Here is a 19,054-nt window from a genome sequence, read left to right on the forward strand (position 1 = left end):
AGTTTACTTTTTTCCTGATATTTATTTATTTTGGGAGAGAGAGAAAGAGAGAGAGCATGAGCAGGGAAGGGGCAGAGAGAGAGAGAGAGAGAATCCCAAGTAGGTGTCATGCTATCAGTGCAGAGCCAAACATGGGGCTCGATCTCACAAACAATGAGATTGTGACCTGAGCTGAAATCAAGAGTCTGACACTTAACTGATGAACTCCCCAGGCACCCCAAGCTTACTTAAAAAAAAATTTTTTTTTAAGTTAAATTTTGAGGGGAGGGAGAGAGAGAGAGAGAGACAGAGAGAGAGAGAGACAGAGAGAGAGAATGAGAATGAGCATGAGCTGGGGACAGGGGTGCAGAGGGAAAGAGAAAGAGAGAAATCCCAAGCAGCCTCTGTGCTCAGTGTGGAGCCCAAAGTGGTGCTCAATCCCGCTACCTTGGGATCATGACCTGAGTTGAAATCAAGAATCAGATGCTCAACCAACTAAGCCAACCTGGTGCCCATACCTCTTTTTTTTTTTTTTTTAAGTTTACTTTTTTTGATGACCCTGGCAGTTTTGAACAATACTAGGGATATATTTTGTAGAGTGTCCCTCAATCGGGATTTGTCTGATATTTTTCCTATTATTAGATTGGCGTTATAGATTTGGGGGAGGGAGAACCACAGAGGTAAAATGTCCTTTTTACCACATCATGTCGAGGGTACACACAATTAACAGGCCCCTCAAAATCAGAATCTGCTCCTGAATGTGGGTCACTATGCCCACTGACCAGTCCAGGAAATGACACATTTCCTTGAGGTAGGTTGGGGAAAGAGCTGTGGATGCTTTGTCCTCAGGGAGTCTGTCACTACACCCTTCTCAAGGTATGAGCATCCTGCTGTTCTGAATGTAGCTGTGTTTAAAGACCTTCTTTGTCTTTGCAACATGGCCCCTAGAAGTAAGCCAGTTATTTCATCTGGTGCTTGCCCAAAATAACTACGGTTTTCCCACACTGGAGGGAAAGCCGGCTGTGCTGGGCTGGCTGGGGTGCCAGCTTTCAGCATGGTCGTACCTTCTGAAGAGGTTCTCAAGGGTAATTTTGGCTTGGGTGACTTATGTTTTACTCCCTGCCCTGAGATGTGACTTGGCAGGATCTCCTAAAGAGAAGCAGTAATTCTTAGAGACCATGCAGTTTATTTATTTATTTTTGAGAGAGAGAGAGAGAGACAGCATGAGCAGGGGAGGGTCAGAGAGAGAGGGAGACCCAGAATCTGAAACGGGCTCCAGGCTCTGAGCTGGCAGTCAGCACAGAGCCTGATGCGGGGCTCGAACCCACGAACCATGAGATCATGACCTGAGACAAAGTCAGACCCTTTAATCGACTGAGCCACCCAGGCACCCCAAGACCACGCACTTTAAATCTGTATGAAGAAAACAATTTTATTTTTAAAAATATAATCTATTGTCAAGTTGGCTAACATACAGTGTGTACAGAGTGCTGGTGTCAGGGGTAGAGTCCCATGATTCATTGCTTACACACAACACCCAGTGCTCATCCTAACAAGTACCCTCCTCAATGCGCATCACCCATTTTCCCCTCTCCTCCACCCCCATCAACCTTCAGTTTGTTCTCTGTATTTACGAGTCTCTTATGGTTTCCCTCCCTCTCTCTTTGAAACTATTTTTTCCTTTCCCCTTGCCCAATGGGGCAAGTTAAGTTTCTCCAGTACCGCGTATGAGTGAAAACATATGGTATCTGTCCTTCTTTGCCTGACTTCTTTCACTCAGCGTAACACCCTCAAGTTCCATCCATGTTGTTGCAAATGGCCAGATTTCATTCTTTCTCATTGCCAAGTAGTATTCCGTTGTATGTATAAACCACGTCTTCTTTATCCATTCATCAGTTGATGGACATTTGGGCTCTTTCCATGATTTGGCTATTGTTGAGAGTGCTGCTATGAACATTGGGGTCCATGTGCCCCTATGCATCAGCACTCCTGTATCCCTTGGGTCAATTCCTAGCAGTGCTACTGCTGGGTCTTAGGGGAGTTCTATGTAAATTCAGTGAAATTTGCACTTTCTTCCGCCCAGACAGAAGAGGAACATTTAAGGGGCTGTGCACATTCCCCTCAGTTTCCATGGGGGCCATCGATATCTGACGGCCAGACCAAGACCTGAGCAAAGATTTGAAATCACAGTTTTTCTTTATCTTGACCAGATATCCTGAGATGACATCACTCTCCAAGTAGCTTTCTTTGGTGATCAGAGTAAAGACCTTATTTTCCTGCTATACTGAGCAGGTGAACACCGACACATTAGGAGAGAGGTGAGGTTAACTCTTGAGTGTATTTGCACTGAGCCGAACTCTGTCCGAATCTATGGGCCTGGTTCTATCATGTGGGGCCATCCAGAAAACTACACACTGTGCTTCTCTGGATATTTGACGGTGGCCTTTTGAGCCTCCCCCCCAATCTTATTTCCTCCAAGACAGACTGTCTCAACTTTTCCAGTCAACTGTTGTGACGTGCTTGTGAGTGCTGTCATCATTTTAGTCTTCCTTCTGCGAACAAATTCCTGTTTACATCTCAAAGTGCATTCTAGAGGGGGCCACGGTGTACTGGGGTTGCCGACTTGCCCATGGTCTCATGGAACTATAAGCTCCCTGGGCCTGAGCAGAGCATGGCTCACAGCTGGCACCTATAACCCGAGGGTCCTGGGTATGGGGGCTGCCGGGAAGAGCTGGCCCTCAAAGCAGAGCCCACCCTGGTCGGCACAGCGGCCACTCCACGTTTTAAGAAGCAGCAGGACTAGAAGCACATTCTCTCGATTTCCCACACCCATCCGGGCCAATTTACCCCATTCCAAGCCCTCTCTCTCATCCAGATTTGAATCTTTACTTGGAGCTCGGCCTTGGCTTTTAAGCAAGGCCCCCAAATGATGTCAATGTTCATGCTCAGCTGCCCTCGCTTCAACTGGGCTAACAAGGGCGAGAGAAGGTCCCTTTGTTTCTGGCCAATGGGTCCTCCAACCTCAGCCGTCTTCCTTTGTTTCTGCAAGTGCTGGGCCCACCCACAGGGTGTAAACCCCAGATGCCAGCAGGCTGAGGAGGGGGCAGTGCCTGGCTGCCCTCACACCTGCCCTAGAAAGCAACAGCTCCACCTTACGTTCAGTGAGCACACTCGTGCTAGATGCAGCGGGGTGTACGGGGGGGCCTAGAAAGCTCTGTAGGCAGGGTGGAGAAGCCATGCCGGCTGCAGGAAGGTGGTCAGCTCCCCACCCTTTGGCTTGAAACTCTAAGAGATGGTCAGGATGATACACCATCTTTTCACTCTCTCCACCTCAGTCACTGGTGGCAGACCGGGACTTCCAGGTCATCTGTCCCCACCTGGCCCCTGGCCCCAAGTGGCTCTCTGCATCCATGATTCTCTGCCATCCCCCATCCTCCAGATCCTTCCACCATACTCCCTGGAAACCTGACATCAGCCACCTCCGAGATTCTCCTCTCTTCTCTGAATGTGCCTTCACCTTCCTCTTGAACTGGAGCCTGGCTCTCTTCTGAGGCCCCTGTTCCCTGCGGCCCTCGGGGGAGGGGACAGTTTCTCTCCTACGGGATGGATATCAGGCCGGGCCTGGAGGGGGTGGGGGTCCTCCTAGTTCTGGGAGACTGTCTCCAAACCACTTCTCCCTTTTCCCTTCATGTCCTAGGACTCTTTTTTCTCCTCCTTGGCCTCTGCATACTCCCTCTTCAGGGATTCCAGCCCACAGCTCATACCTCTCCTCTGCCTCTGCACTCGGCACCCTCGTGACCCCCACCTCGTCGACCTGTCCCTCCTACTTCCCCACGTCTTCCCCTCCGTGTTATCCCGCCACCTCTGAAACCTCAAAATTTGCTCTTCTTTTCAAAAGTTTCGAATTTACCCAAAGTAGGATTCTCTTTCTGAGGTATGGTTCTGTGATTTTTGTACAGGCACGGATTGGCATAACTATCACCACTTCCAGGATGTAGGACAGCTCTAAGATGCCAAAGAACTCTTCTGTGCAGCCCCTTTATTCAGCGGCTCCCACCCCTAACCCCTGGCACCCAGTGATCTATCGTCTGTTCCTGTATTTTTTGCCTTTTCCAGAAGGTCCTATAAATAGAATTATATAGAATGCATGGTTTGTCATTGGTTCTTTTTTTTTTTTTTTTTCTAGGAGAAAGAGAAAGGGAGAGACAGTGTGAGCAGGGGAGGGTCAGAGAGAGAGGGAGTCACAGACTCTGAAACAGGCTCCAGGCTCTGAGCCGGCAGTCCGCACAGAGCCCGACGCGGGGCTCGAACCCACGAACTGCGAGATCACGACCTAAGCGAAAGTCGGACCCTTAACCGACTAAGCCACCCAGGCGCCCCTGTCATTGGTTCTTTCACTCAGCAGAATACCTTGCACTTCCTCCGTGTTGCTTTGTGAGTCAGGTTAGTTACCTTTGATTGCTGAGTGGTTTTCCATCATTGCGACGGACTGCAGTTTTGTTTTGTTTTAAAACCATACCACTATTGAAAGGCATCTGGGTTATTTCTAGCTCTCGATAAATACGGCAGCGTTATTCACCAATGTTTGTGCGCAGATTCCATGTAGATCTAAAGGTTTCGCTTCAGATAAATACCTATTGTATTCATGTATGGCGTTGCTGGGTCGTATGTGAGGCTGAGTGAAGTTTTGATTTTCAGTTTCCTCTCCTCTCTGACAGTGACTATCTGCGTGCTTCCCTTTCTCCACACCTCTCTCCGACCCGTCTGACCTTATTAAGACCTCTGGTTCACTGAGCTTACCGATTTTTCATCAATCATCTTCCTCCTCATCTTTTTTTTTTCCCTTCTTACACAACTTAATCTTCATGGTCCATTGTAATAGTCTTGGAAACATTCCTAACTGCTTCTGACATACTGGCCCAGCTGCCCCCCAACCTGGTAGCCTCAGTTATCCATCCATTCTGCCTCCACTAAGGTGGACCAGTGTGGTTGGAGAAAAACATACAACTGCGCCAATGGGCCAATATGTGACCAACAGCTCATCTGAGCAGCTAATACTAACCAGTATTAGATTAATTAGCCTGACCTCCTAGATTGACAGATCTCTACGTCTCTCCCCTCAGAACTGATAGCTCCTCCCATTCTCTCCACTAATGGCCTTGTCTCACACATCACTGGGGAAATGGAAACAATTCGATTAGAGGTTACGCATCATCTTCCCTCCATTGATTCTGCCTGACAGGCTGCAGCCTTATTCTACTCTTTGCCCTCCCTCCTTTAAAATGATCAACTGCCCATGCTTCCATCCATGGCTAACCACTCCATGCTACACTGGATCCCATCTGTGCCCATCCCACCTACTCAGTGGGGTATTCCTGCAACTGATCCCTTCTCTTTTCTCTCCTGATCAATTTTTCCCTCTGCCATCTCCGTATAAACACTCCAGATACCGTAGCTCATTTGGAAACATAACTTCCCTGAAAAAAATCCATAACTTTACAGGGGAGCATCCTGACACACACCACCTCTGCCAATTGATTGATATTAACCTTGGCAGTGAGACGTCACATTGATAGTATGTGCCCTTGATATGATGTGATAAGGATGGCACTTCACCTCTGTGCACAGTCTTCCTCCCCCAATTCCATCGTCTCTAACTATGACCGTAACATGAGAAAAATCCAAATTGAGGGATGATGTTATTTAAGAATATCTGAACAACAACAACAAAAAGGAATACCTGAATCGCATTCCCCAAAACTGTCAAGGTCATCACCAACACAGAAAGTCTGAATGACTCTTATGATAGACCATGAAAACTATCAGTCTAGAGAAGTCTAAGGACTCATGGCAATTACATGCAGTGGGGTATCTTGGGTGGGATCCTGGAACAGAAAAGAAATACATTAGGCAACAACTAAGAAAATTTGAAGCGCAGGTTTTAGATAATAAGAATGTGTCAATATTGGTTCCTTAGTTGTGACATATGTACCATGGAGGGAACTGGGTGGTGGAATGCTCTAGAATATGCTTGCAACTTGTCTCTAAACCTAAGATTACTCTAAAATAAGAGTTCATTAAATGTTAAAAAGCAGAACAATCCATTCCTCCAGCTTCACTCCATTTCCCTGCTTCCCTTCACAGGGAAACTTCCTGAAAGAGTTGTGTGCTGCTGTGGTCTCTGCCCACACCTGCCCCACCCAGCTCATTCCTTAAGCTACTCCCTTCAAGTTGCTTTTCTTGGCTCTCTACCCATATTGCTTTGGACAAGGTCAGTGATGATCTACATGTTGCCAGACGTGATGTGCCCAGAGCCAACTTGGTTTCCTTCTCTTACCTGGCATTTCAGTCCAGAGTGTGACCCAGTTAACTGTTCCTGCTTCCTGGAATACCTTCTTCTATTGGCTTTTGGGAGGTGACACTCCTGGGTTTTGCCTACTCGCGGCTGCTGCTTCTTAGCCTCTTTGCTGGCTCCTCCTCCGACTCTGACCAGCACTCACGTGGCCAAGGGGTCTACCTTAGAATTGTACTGTCTATGCTCTTAGCTCCCGGGTAATTTAATCCAGTCTTACGGAGTTAAGCATAACTTGCCTGCTGTTGATTCCCAGATTTGTATCTCCGGGCTTCACCCATGAAGTAGGGACTATTATCCTGCCCAGTTCACAGGGAGGCAGACACAGGCTCTCGGGCATTAAGGGGCTTCCCCAGGGTTACACAGCTCGAAGGAGCAGAGCCAGGACGTGAACTCAGGTCTCTGTGACTCCAGGCCTGTGCTGTGAGTGGCCAAGCTGCCTTCTCCCCCCGTCCCAGCATCCTGTCTGCTCCTCAGGGTCTCCTGCAAGTGCTGTCCATTCTGGACTTAGGCTTTTGTCCTCCTCATCCACCCTTGGAATGACCTCCTCGCCACTCCCACCTTACAAATCTTCCCTCCCAGCTCCAGTGGGGACTTCCCCCCTCTTGAGTTGCAGGCTGATCTTCCCTGGCCTCCTCTGACATGCCGCGGGACCTGGATTCTGTCCAAAAGCAACGGAGGCCCATTTGCATCTGTTACTTTTGTGTTTTCTGAACCCAAGACGGGGGTCCTCGGCCCAAGTACGAGTGTCGTTGGGGACACTGAAGCACAGTATTTGAGACAGGGACTATCTGGGAGAATGTGGGCCATGGGTCTCCATCACTGTACACCAGCTCACACAGGGGAGGTAGTCAGGATTGCTTTTGTTTCCTCTGCTTTCTGGTAAGCGCTTTCAGAGATCATGACGTCACCAAATGAGTATAACAAAAAAAAAAAAAAAACCCCAACAACCTGTGTGTATGTGTGTAGGGGGAATACTTGAAAGTTCTCCTGGGTCCTGCCTGCGTGGTCCTGGAAGTGAAGGGATGGATTTCGATTTCACAGAGGCCATAGAGAGGCGAAGCAGTTCCCCCTTGGGCCACAGCATTCCAAAGAATGTGCTGGAATGGCTGGTGCCAGGACTGATGATTCTAAGCAGGGGCTGCTGCTGGCTCCCTCTCCAGCGCTGCATGGAGACAGCTGCCTATCCAAAATCAGGTCATGATTTCGAAAAGTAAAATCTGAATTCGGGAACCCATAGTGCCCTGTGTCTGTCTGAGGCAGTCTTTGCCCTTTGTCCTACCTTCACATTCTACCTGGGAAGCCCCCGCTGGAGCCCGCCACCTCCAGAGGTCCTTCCTGACCGCACGTGCAGCTGTCACACTGCCTCCTGTAGTCTTCTGAAAGCAGGGCCGTGACTTCTGTCCTTGAGGGCCCCCTAGGACATGAGAAAGGGCCCAGGAGCAGACAGAAAACTATGTGGAAATATGGATGATGCAACATGGCGCCTGGGCTTGAGCGGTTCCTAGGAGTTCCTATTGCTCTGCTCTTCCTGTCGGCTGGCCTCTGTTGCCTCACAGCGATCAGTGCCAGTGTTCCTTGTCTGTAAACTATTTAATAGATTGCTTGCTTTACGTCGGTGTAGCCCATGATAAATCCACACGGAACAAGAGCCACCAGCAGTGGTAGGATCAGAACACTTTAATAAGATATCAGTGTCAAAATACATTTCTTTATAAAGTTAAGCTCCCCTATAGTAATAATGTTGTCAGTAGGAGTTTGACAATACAATAATGTTCATGAATTCGTTACGTTGACAGGTAAGGTTACTATGAAGCTTGGAATATTCTTCAGAGTGTTTTAGTAAAACTGCAAGGGTAAAATGCCCTTAATGCTGAGGCAACACACAGGAAATCAAACACCAAACACCAGCGTTTACACGTCAGTAACCCTTCAAGTTCTGCCGCCGTGCGTGGGGCAAAGCGGTGGTGGTAAAGTGTGATTTGGTCAGTGCAGCGACCGGGTCATTTTTCTCAGAGATTTCTTTTGAAATTCAGGTTTTTGGCAATACGTCCATCCAGCTTTACCAAATCCTTCACCTGCTGTGCTTTTTGTGTTTCTAGAAACTTCCTTGTTGTGCCCAGTACAGAAAAGCTCCATGTGATTGGTACTTAAAAACCAAAAAGGTGTCATCCTTCTTACCCATTGATTTACAAAGTGCTCTGAGAACACTTGATTTTCAGTGCTTCCTACCTAAATAAGTCACTTCAGGTGACAGACAGACCTTCGGGAAGGCCTGAGGCTAGGGGCCATCCACGAAGTCTACCTGCTGCTCCTCGCCCGGCCACCTGACAACAGGCTGAGGAAGGGGTACGCAGCCGGTCAGGGCCACTGTGCCCCCTTCCCACACCCTCTCTCAGGCCAGCTCCATGTGCTCCGGGCTGGTAAGCTGGGAGGACCATGGCCGGATCACGACCCCATTTCTGAATCCTCACTGTCTTTCGTGAATTCCCCCTGAACCCATCTCACGGTAATTCTGGAAATATCCAAATGTGCCATGTGAAAGACCTTTAGGGTCCCATGGCTCAGTGCACTTGAAGGGCTAGCAACAAAATCTGAAGAAAAATTAAAGCACTTCCCCTCCCTTAGATTCACCCCACCCTCACCCCCACCCCATGACATGCCATCAGACCCTCTTGGCAGAAATAATAATATACATACATACATACATACATAATACATATAGAACACGAGAAGACAGCTCGCAGTGCTCCCACACTTCAGGACTCCACTCTTGGATTGTTTGTCACGCCCAGGGCAATATCCCCCAAGCAACAGGCCACCAGCCTTGAGCAATGCTCCTACAGCCTGCAGAAGCTCTGTTCAGTCTGCAGCGTCATCAACACCGGGATAGAGAAAGTGATTTCATGAGCAGGATTCCATTTCCGTTTCTAAGTTTTTAGATATTACAAAGTACCCATATATATGATAAACACTTAACCCAGATAGAACTTTTCTTTTTAAAAAAACTCTGTTATATTTTTGAATAATAATCACCAAGCAAATCCACTAAATGTGGGAGAAAAACCACACTGAGGGAAAAGCCATGCTCTGCAACTTTCACAGATCACCACATACGCTGGAGTTCACCCTTCACATTTCTTTGTTTTCCCCCCCAAAAGTTGTGTCAAAATTAGAGGCAGAGTCAGCTTGAGAAGAGAAGAGAAGATGGGAATTTATTATATGGTGATTAGTTTTAAAAAAGAAAGGAGAGGGCTTCAAGAGGAAGAGGCCACGAAAACCAAGCTCAGAAAGCAAAATTTTGTTTCTCTTTGGCAACAACAACCAGACCTTTTTAGTTAAACAAAACCAAAGCTTTCCCTACAAGAGAACAAATGTACACAAAACTCGTTAGTATGGGTGTTGTGTGTGAGAGACAGCGAGACAGAGGGACCCACAAATAATATAAATTAGAAGTAATCGAATGTGGGGGAAGAAAAATCTTACAAAATTTAAGAACGTTTCATTGACAGAATAAAACACAGCAGGTAAAACAACCGTGGATCTTAAAAATACAGACACTAAAGTGAGCATCTTTAGAAAAAGGCCACTACGTGGTGACGTGGGCGAGTTCGCCAGGTCGGTACATCTTGTAAAAAGTGTGTTGGTGTTAGAGATACCTAGTTGCAAAAATAGACGGAGAGAGTGAAGCTGGCAGGGCGATGCGGGCAGGGGGGCCCTGCCCGGGGGAGGGCCCTGGCTCAGGTGGCCTGGTCCAGGGCTCTGAGGAGGTCCCCCCCTTGCAGGAGCGTGGAGCTTCCTGGCACGGGAACATTCACCTCACAGTCATATCTGGTCAGTTCGGGCAGCAGGTAGGGCTCAAAGGAGGGCCCGAGCAGCCGACTTGCCATGCCTGCAACAAGGAGAGTTTTCAAAACAAGGTACCAACCAGACCTTCCAAAAAGGGTCTCTTCTAGAAGAAGGGTTCTCCCAGACCATGAATTCTGTTCATGCCAAACTACCTTTTTGTGATGGTGTCTGGGTTTTGCAAGATGGTGGCACTCTCGGGTGGCCCAGGGAGGAGGGCGGGCGGCAGGTGGCTAACCCTCCCAGAGAACAGGGTTCAGCAGGGCGCGCCCCGCAGAGCTCCCGGGACCACCCCGAGCAGCACGTTCTCTGGGCACGTCCTCTGCTCAGAGTGAAGGCAGGGTGGCGGCCCTGCTATGGGAGTGAGCAGTGGGCAATATGGCCACGTGAAACCCTGACTGAGCCAAAGACGCTGGCTCCAAAGAGCCCTGGATGCCCCTTCTGAAGCCCTGTGGGCAAAAGGTTGGCACCCTTCAAGGTGGCAGTCTTGTTCCCCATCCCCCCCCCCCCCCGGGAAGTTCAGGCCTGGCGAGGTGGCTCCAGTTCCCGAGTGTACTCACCTGACACTTTGGGAGCTGACGGCAGGCTGTAGTCCTGGTACTGGGGGGCGTAGCACTGTGGGGGGACCCCACTCTTGGCATTCTCCCCAGGGCTCAGGGCAGACGGCAGTGGGGGCAGATGTCTCAGGGGCTGCCCTACACCCCTCATGGGGTGGTGGGTGAACTCGTCTGAAAGACCGAGGCCAGTGTGAGGGAAGGGAGGGGCTGTGAAGCCCCCCAGCAGTCCCCCCTGCTTCATAGAACGTGCTCGGGGGGACCCGGGTTCCCCCACTAACACTGTCCCCCGGAGACCCGGCCTGCTGCTTACCAGGGGGAAGGCTTGCACTCAGCAGCTTGTCGGGCATCAAAGCGCAGTTCATGGTGCCCCTGAGGCTCTTCATCCTTTTCCACAGCTGATGGGAAGTGCTGCTGCCGGACGGGTCCCCCTGCATCTGGAGGCGAGAAGGCCAGAGAGCCGGTCCTCAGACTGAGGCGCGGGGGTGGGCTGCTCTCGCTGAAAGGCTGCATCCCTCCCTCTTGCCCTTCATGGGCTCTCGGAGCCCTCACAGCCACCGTGAGTGTCCATCCAGGCCGGACCTCTGTCTTTGGGCTGTCCCTGCACCCTGCATCCACGGCCCCCACCAGGTAGGTGGCTCACCCCACTCAGCTCTTGGAAGGCTTGCTCCTCATACTCGCGCTGTCGCTTCAGTTTCAGTTTGTTGGACAGGGCGACCATGGCCGGGCTCATCACATCCGGGCCCTGGGGCCCAAAGCCCTTTGCAGACCTGCCAAGCCCAAGAGAATGAGCTGTGAAGGAGTGAGGAGCCCCCCACCCAGGGCCTTGCCCTGCTCTCAGGGCCTCTGGGAACCCTCCCAGAACTAATAGTTGACTGTGCTGGCTCTAAGGCCCAAAGGGCAGCGTCCCAGAGGAGGGGCTGGGGGCTTAAGATGCTGATGGCTCAGATCACCTGTACCCCCTCCACATCGGCCTGCTGGCCCAGCGGTACCCCGGCAGCCTTTAGGCCTACCCTTATTGCATTTGTCTTTAAGACCTCTGTCCTCTCCCCTGCACTGCCCGGACCCCTCCCCACCGAGGAGCGGGGATGGGCAAGTGCCCCAGGGAAGCATAACCCATGGCCCTGGGAGTGAGAAGCCACACCTCGGGGCTTGAGGGGGAGACTTAAAGGAGCCCAAAGATGTTGCAGTGGGACCTTGGGAATCCAAAAGGCAGGGAGAATCAAGGGCCTCTTTTTGCTTTTCGCGCACCCCCCCCCCCCCCCGGGTTCCAGGAGAGAACTAAGAACAGAGCCACTAAAATCATTCTTTGCATTCTGTGGCTCAGCTGAGGAATCCTGGTCTGAAGGGACAGACAGTGGGGTTCAAGGCCCTTTCTCTTGGTCTCCAGCGCGGATAGAAATGTGTCCTGCCTGAGGCCTCACATACCTTGGGGTGATTCCCCCAAAGCATCCAGACTCTGAGTACAGAGGAGTCCAGGAGCCTTGCTGGGGCCCCAAGGATTACCCACCCCCACCTCTGACAGTGGGGGGGAGGGTGTCCCTACCCCTTACCTTTTCTTGAACGCAGTGAGATGGGGTGAGTTGATGGGGGCTCCCAATGGTGATGCCCCCAAGGTCTCCGTGTGCTGATCCATGACAGACCATTTCGTGGGCCCAAAATGTAATGGCGGATCAGGGGGCCACTGTGTGCTGGATCTGCCTCCCATGGAGGAGAGAGGGGTGCTGGTTTGGCCACAGCATGGTGGCAGGGACACTTTACTCCCACCATCAAAGAAGATGGAGGACATGGGCCGGTGCTCGGGCTCTGTCTTCTTGCTGCCCAGCTGCTGCTGATACTTGTCCAGGAGGAAAGGGCTGTGGGAGGCCCCGGGCACCAGCGGCTGGAAGATGTTCGTCATGGTGCTAAAGCAGTGCTGCGGGCTGGACTGTGGCTTCTCCGGCAGCAGCCTCTCCTCGGGGCAGATGGGACTGAGCTGGAAGTCCTCCCCGTCCATGGGGATGTAGGGGGCCAGGGTCTCCAAGTCCAGCTCACTGAAGTCCGTCTGAGGACAGAGCAGCAGCGAAGGATTGGTGAGGCCAGTGCCTCCTTGAGAGCACTAGTTCTGCCCCCGGCCCCCATCTCCTGTGCCACTTCCAGTGTCCCTCCCATGCTTCAGCACCTCCATTCGTTGCCCATGTACATGTCTCCCCGCAGGTGATGCTAACCTTGCCAGGGGTTAACCTCCTCTTCAGCCTGGGCCCCAGACTGCTCCACACTGGTGTCACTGCCTCCCCCAACCCGAAACATCCTCTCTCCAGTCTACCTGTCCAAAACCCTCTTCTCTCCCGTGGCCCCAGTAAGACTGTCCCCTCCCCAGCACCCAAGAGCCATCCCTGACTGCCCTACCCATGGTGATTACCTGTGGGGCACAGAAAGGGGCTTCTTGGGAGCCAGAAACAGCTTTAGATGCCCCAGCACCGGCCTAAGCACTAAGGAGGTTTTGCAGAATTGCGGCAGCTGCTTGTATGAGGCAGGACAAAGAGGCCAGGCGAGATTTGTGAGAATGACTGAGGCAAAGGGGGATTAAGAATTCTTCCTGGGGCCATGTGAAACATCCCCCCTCCCCCTCCCTGTTTTTACATGTTTTCAAGAACACTGGCCCTTCTGTAAGAAGTGTGTTCCTGAAACGTTGTGTGGAAATGAACATGTGTCAGACACCTATCATTTTTAAAGGCATCTCAAAAATTACAGAATCCCAAGGTGAAGGTGTTTGTGAGGAGAGTCATTGTTCCGTATTGCTTATAAACAGCTCACAAAGCTGGATATGCTCTTGAAACACAGAGCTTCGTTAAAGAATGCAAGAGCTGGATTAGGTGTGCAAGGCAGAGGAGAGGCTAACCATTGGCTCCGCTGCCTCTTTAAGACCAGGGCCTTGGCCAACTGTCCCCCCCTGGTCTCTGCAAAAAGGGACAAGGCTGGAAGAAGGGGGTGAGCCCTCACGGCCTGCCTACCTGGGTGCTGCCCTGGTCCTTTGCCTCCGTATCTATGGTGAAGAGCTTCTCGATCACTTCAATCTTCAGGTCATCATTGAGAGATGTGTAATAGTCTCCGGGGCTGCTGGGCTGGGGGCCAGGAAGGAGGGTGACCAAGTCAAGGGTATGACACTGGTCTTCACGGAAGTCCAAGGTGAAAGGAGAAATATATTTCTGGACCCACAGATTCAACTCCATTTCATGGAACAAGTATGTGTAGAGGGACCGCTCCTTATAAGAAGGCTGTGGCCGGGGTGGGGGGGTTCTGGAGACTGTACAGCTGTCTGCCTCGAGCAGGACAGTTACTGCCCAGCACAGGAGTGAGCCATGGGCTCCAAGCTGTGAGCAACTCAGCCCCCACCTTCAAGGAACTTATTTAGATGGGGGGGGGGGTGCAGACAGATATTAATAGCAAACAGCCAGCAGGTGAGGGTCACCACCGCCTGGGGGACTCCGGGTAACCTGAGGGAGGTGTGGGTGGGCCGTCTACGCAGCCATCCTGCAGCAGCCAGAAAGAGCAGCCCACCCTTGCAGTGTCCTCACCCCAAGGCAGGGTGCTCACCGTGGAGCAGCTGCTGCTGCTGCTGGTGGCACTTGGGGTGGCGCTCCCGGAGGCGGCCGCTTGGGGCACGGTGAAGGCGGGCAGGCTCCCGGCCTCGCTCTGGGTGCCATGGCTCCTCAGCTCTCTGGACCATGGCTGGCTCGGGGGCAGGAGAGCACTGCTGTAGGCTGAGGACTTCTCGAAGTTCTGGCTCCCTGTGGAGACAAGGACCCGGCTGGGTAACCCCCACAACCCCTGGGCTCACCCCGAGGCAGAGAAAGCCCAAAGGAAGCCGAGAGAGTCCTCGGAGGGTCTGAAGGTGCCCCCGGGCTAGGCAGCCCATGCTCTGACGCCCGACTGTGACCACGGGTCCATTACTGGGTCTGTGAGTCCATGAACAGGCTCCCTTTGAAGGGAACACCCTCCTGGACCATTTCGCTTTCAGAGACAACTGGTACTAGCACCCACTTCCCAGGCGATTGGGAATGTTGAGGAGGAGGGGATTGTAAGAGGAAAACTGGACAATTTGCCTCAGTTCTGCCACAAAATAGAGAAGCTGCAAGACTGCTTGTCCTGGGGCCGCTGCCCTTTATAGTTTCTCACGTGACCTCTCCGGGGCTCTTCTAAAGGGGCCGAGACAGTGCAGGGCGAGCACAGGAGTGCTGCTGGCCTGGGGGCAGCCATGCAAAGCTGCGGGAGGAAGACCAGGGTCCCAACCTGGGAGCGCGGGGCTTCCCTGTGCCTGTGGAGGGTGCCTCCAGCATGGGAGGGGGGCCAGGCCTGAAAATTCTGCCTGGGGCCACAGGACCCACCTCCCCACTGGACAGGCAGACGTTTTAAAGAAACCGTGCATGTGAGGGCTTCATCCTGGGCCAGAAGCTTTTCTCCATCCACATTTCTGGAGTTGGGTCTTATGCTATTTCAGCCGAGCCCTCTACCCAAACAAGCAATCGGTCCTTCAAGGCCCAGGTGGAGATTTGCCCTCTGTGAAAATGTGCCAGCGGCCTCAGGGCCTTTCTCCTGCTGCCCCCTCCCTCACCTCAGCCTCTCCCTGCCTGGGCCAGAAAATGAGCCGACTCCTCAGGAGAGAGTCCCCCATAACCCCACCCCGCTCTGTACTTTGCAAGGGCAGAAGCAGGGCCATGTGAATGTGTCCCGCCACATTCACAAGACTCAAGGGAAGGGCGGGGGTTAAGGAAGAGAGGAATCCAGGGAAGCCTGTTAGCGTGAGAACTGCCTCCCACCTGGAGGGGCTTCAGCTGGCCCCTTTCAGCTAAGAAGCACTCACCGAAGTCCAGGGAAATGATGGCATCCCCTGCAGTGGGGGCCAGCTGGGCCAGCTCCTCCGGCTCCTCTTTCAGCTTGGTGAACAGGTAGTTACTCTGCTCAGACACGGCCACCTCACTGCTGTTGTCAAAGATGCTGTTCATGGCCATCAGGTGCGGCTTGAACAGGGATTCCGTCTGGTCCATGGAGAACACCACATCGTTCTTCTCAATCTCACTGATGGGATGAGAGATCTGTCAGACCTGCCATGCTTTCCAGAAAAATCCTTTCCTGCCCCCGGACCCATGGAATACCAGAGAGCGAAGCCTTTCAGACAAGCACATGGGTCCTGCCCCCGTGCCAGCACTTTGTAAGGCACCACACAATGACGCCTGGAGTCATGGCGGCAGCCATCCTGAAGAGTGCCGTCTGGGTGTGGATGGGTCTTGGATGCTTTTTACTATTGTGTGTGGGCTCACTGTGTACACAGGTTGGAGAGCTCTGCTACTCTAGAAGTGTGACCGCCCCCAACTTTCTTCCCAGATACTATGGAGTGAAGGTGTTACATCTTCTCCCGGAAAGCATGAGCAATCCTCTTTCCTTGTCCCCCATTTAGAAAATAGTTACTGACAACTCTGCTTTCTGCCTCCCCAAGTGGGTCAGGGGCGCGACACACAGGACAAGCGGGGGAAAGAGGCAGGCAAAAAACAACACTGAAGGGGAAATCCCTATAGTTCCTGAGACAGCCGTGGGAATCCTCTGGGTCCTAAGGATCAGCACTGCAAAGAGTCCACACAAGTAGCACCTGGGTTCGGGCAGGCCTGGGCCCGCTGCCCTCAGTCCAGGGAGCCCGCACATGCTTACCTCAAGACGTAGTTCACACACATGATGCACTGGGGCTGCAGGTTGCGAGGGTTGTAGATGACCGTCCCCTGGGTCTCCAGCCACACGTAGCCCCCGTGCTTTGCAAGCATCCGGTACTGGCCGCTCACCACCTGCCCTTTGGCACACACTGTGGGAAGAGAAATGGAGCCAAGGTCAGGGAGGCTGGGGAGTAAGACCTCACGGGGACGGCAGTCTGTAGGGAAACCGACAAGACTGGCCCCTAAGGCAGCAAGGACCTGCTTAGGACTTCTTTCCTCCTCCAGATCGATCTAAGTGCTCATTTAACATTTGTTTACTGTATGAAAGCACTGGGAAGGCGTTCCCACATTCCCCAGTCTGGAATTCTTCATCTGCTCTCATTAAAGAGGAATCAGTAAATCTCTTTAAAGTCTAATGTTAGAATTTCTGGTAGTTTTATGACCTGGACCTATACATTTTCATTCCTTGGGAATTCATTCATCAGAATCCTAGCTCAGAACTTCTCAAATCACAGAGAACTGAAAGATGCACGACGAAGCATTAGAAAATCTGGCTAGCATGGAGACTTTAGGGAAAGAACAATCTCCCTTAGTTCTGGTTTCCTCATCGACACAATGAGGTGTCGATAAAAATAGTAGTAATGATAATAATTACCATTATTAGCTACCCGTATACCACTGCTATTCGTACGGAGCACAACATCTGCCTGTCTGGCTTATCAGCTGCAGGAGTGTTGACTGAATATCCTGGACAAAAGCTGCATAGGAAAAGCCACCTCTTCCCTGCATCTGTAGATAACATTGTGAGGGACCCCATGGAGGATATCCAGATTCTCCATAAAGGCGGAGAATCGCCCCCGTTCTCCTGAAATGCTCATGGGCCACCTCCCCAGTCACCACCCCTGTGTGGTGGAGGAAGGCAGGGTGGTTCATGCTAACACCACTTGTGGTCTTTTGCATTAATGTTTTTCTGGGCACATTTACCCTGGTCAAAAACTGAACAAGCACCAGCTCCAGGGTGCGAGAAGTACTAACTTACATGTGTGCAATGCTTTGCAGGTTCTCAAGATGAATGCACTGCTGCAAAACAATTAGAAAGGCCCAGCACGTGAAGTCATCAGTGAGGATTAGTGTTATCGTCAGCTCGTGTAACACACGGTGACACCATGAGGTGTCTCCCGTGATTCCTGTTTTACTTCTGAAGAAACAGAGGCTTTGAACTATCCAGTGACCAACTGAAAGTTCCCCTCAATGGAGACAGTAGACAGGATCACAGCCCAAATTAAAGACTCCTAATCTAGGCTTCTGTGGTTCGGTTTTCATTGTTAAAATCAACTGAAGTGAGGTTGAATTTACCTTCAATAGAAAATGCACCTGCTTTACATACGCGATTCAGTGAGTCTGGACTAATGCACACACTCTTGCAACTATCACTCCACAATCAAAGGTAAACAACCTTCCCGTCATCCCCCAACACCACCACCAAATTCCTTATGCCTCCTGACAGTTAATCCCCGTCGCTGCCCCTGGTCCCAGGCCATCCCTGATCTGTTTTCTGTCACTGCGTGTTGCTCTTCTGTCCATTTGCATGTAAGTGGAACCATACAAGAGTGTGTACTCATTTGTGTTTGGCTTCTTGGCACTCAGCATGTTTTCCAGATTCCTCATGGTGCTGCAGGTATTCATGGTTTGTTCCTTTTTATAGCTGAGTAGTATTCCATTGTATGGAGGTACCATAATTGGTTTATCCATTCACCTGTAGATGGATGTGTAAGTTGTTTTCAGTTTCTTTGCTTATTACCAGTAAAGCTGCTATAAACATTTGTGTACAGATCTTTGTACGGACACATCTTGTGGGTGCAGCTAGGAGTGCAATGGCCAGATCACATGCTAAGTGCATACTTCCTTCACAAGAAGCAGCCACGTTACTTCCCAAAGTGGTGTATCGCCCTCGTCTAATCTTTTTACAACATCCTGGGCAGCAGAGAGGATAGATATCATCTTCTTTTAACAGGAAGAAACTAAGACCAGAGGGATGGTGACCTTCCTGACATGACGCAGGACAACGCTGACCCAGTCTGGACTGGACAATGGCACTCCTGGCACTACGCTCTCTTACTACAACCCCAAGCTGCTATTCGCTGGGAAGACTCGATGTGCTGTTGCTCTGGTCCTATATCAGCAGGGACCCTTTGGCCAAAGAAATCACCTCCTCCTGAATGTCCCTCTATGTGCCCCGCTGAGGCTCCCTGGCTGCAAAGAAACGATTCTTGCACAATTTCAGGTGACTGGAGTTAACTTATTTAGACGGATCTTAATGCAGACAAAGTTCAGGGCTCTTATTCTTTTTGATTCAACAGTACAGTGAGCAAAGGTCTTAACTACATTTCTAGTGATTGCAGGCGAGGGCCTGCTCTGTCAGTAGAATATAATTACGCCTGCTTTCTAACCATCTGCTCATTAATGCCAGCCTTGGTGAGGGGCCTGCTCCTTGGTAGATAGGCCTTTTATGGCCTTTAATCTTGTTTTCCTAAGAGCACATAATGTCCTCACACAACAAAGAGAAACCGACTCCCCCCAACTCTCCCCACCCCTATCCCCAAGAGTAACAATGTATAAATTACTAATCCATTTGGAAA

At 51.2% G+C, this 19,054-nt stretch overlaps 1 protein-coding gene across 1 annotated transcript in view; it reads right to left on the bottom strand.

Moving 5' to 3' along the window:
- Window positions 1-7,993: 7,993 nt before the first annotated feature.
- EPAS1 (endothelial PAS domain protein 1) overlaps window positions 7,994-19,054 on the bottom strand; it is an 84,821-nt gene continuing 73,760 nt past the window's right edge. The window contains exons 8-16 of the mRNA XM_039245929.1: window positions 16,417-16,564; window positions 15,575-15,789; window positions 14,308-14,501; window positions 13,725-13,835; window positions 12,285-12,775; window positions 11,375-11,501; window positions 11,045-11,168; window positions 10,738-10,905; window positions 7,994-10,223 (exon numbers count right to left, since the gene is read on the bottom strand). Coding sequence (XP_039101860.1) covers window positions 10,072-10,223; window positions 10,738-10,905; window positions 11,045-11,168; window positions 11,375-11,501; window positions 12,285-12,775; window positions 13,725-13,835; window positions 14,308-14,501; window positions 15,575-15,789; window positions 16,417-16,564 — 1,730 coding nt within the window. The 3' untranslated portion in view covers window positions 7,994-10,071. The remainder of the gene's footprint in view (window positions 10,224-10,737; window positions 10,906-11,044; window positions 11,169-11,374; window positions 11,502-12,284; window positions 12,776-13,724; window positions 13,836-14,307; window positions 14,502-15,574; window positions 15,790-16,416; window positions 16,565-19,054) is intronic.

Source organism: Hyaena hyaena, unplaced genomic scaffold (assembly GCF_003009895.1).
Source record: "Hyaena hyaena isolate Hyena2069 unplaced genomic scaffold, ASM300989v1 scaffold_274, whole genome shotgun sequence".
Taxonomy (NCBI): Eukaryota; Metazoa; Chordata; class Mammalia; order Carnivora; family Hyaenidae; genus Hyaena; species Hyaena hyaena.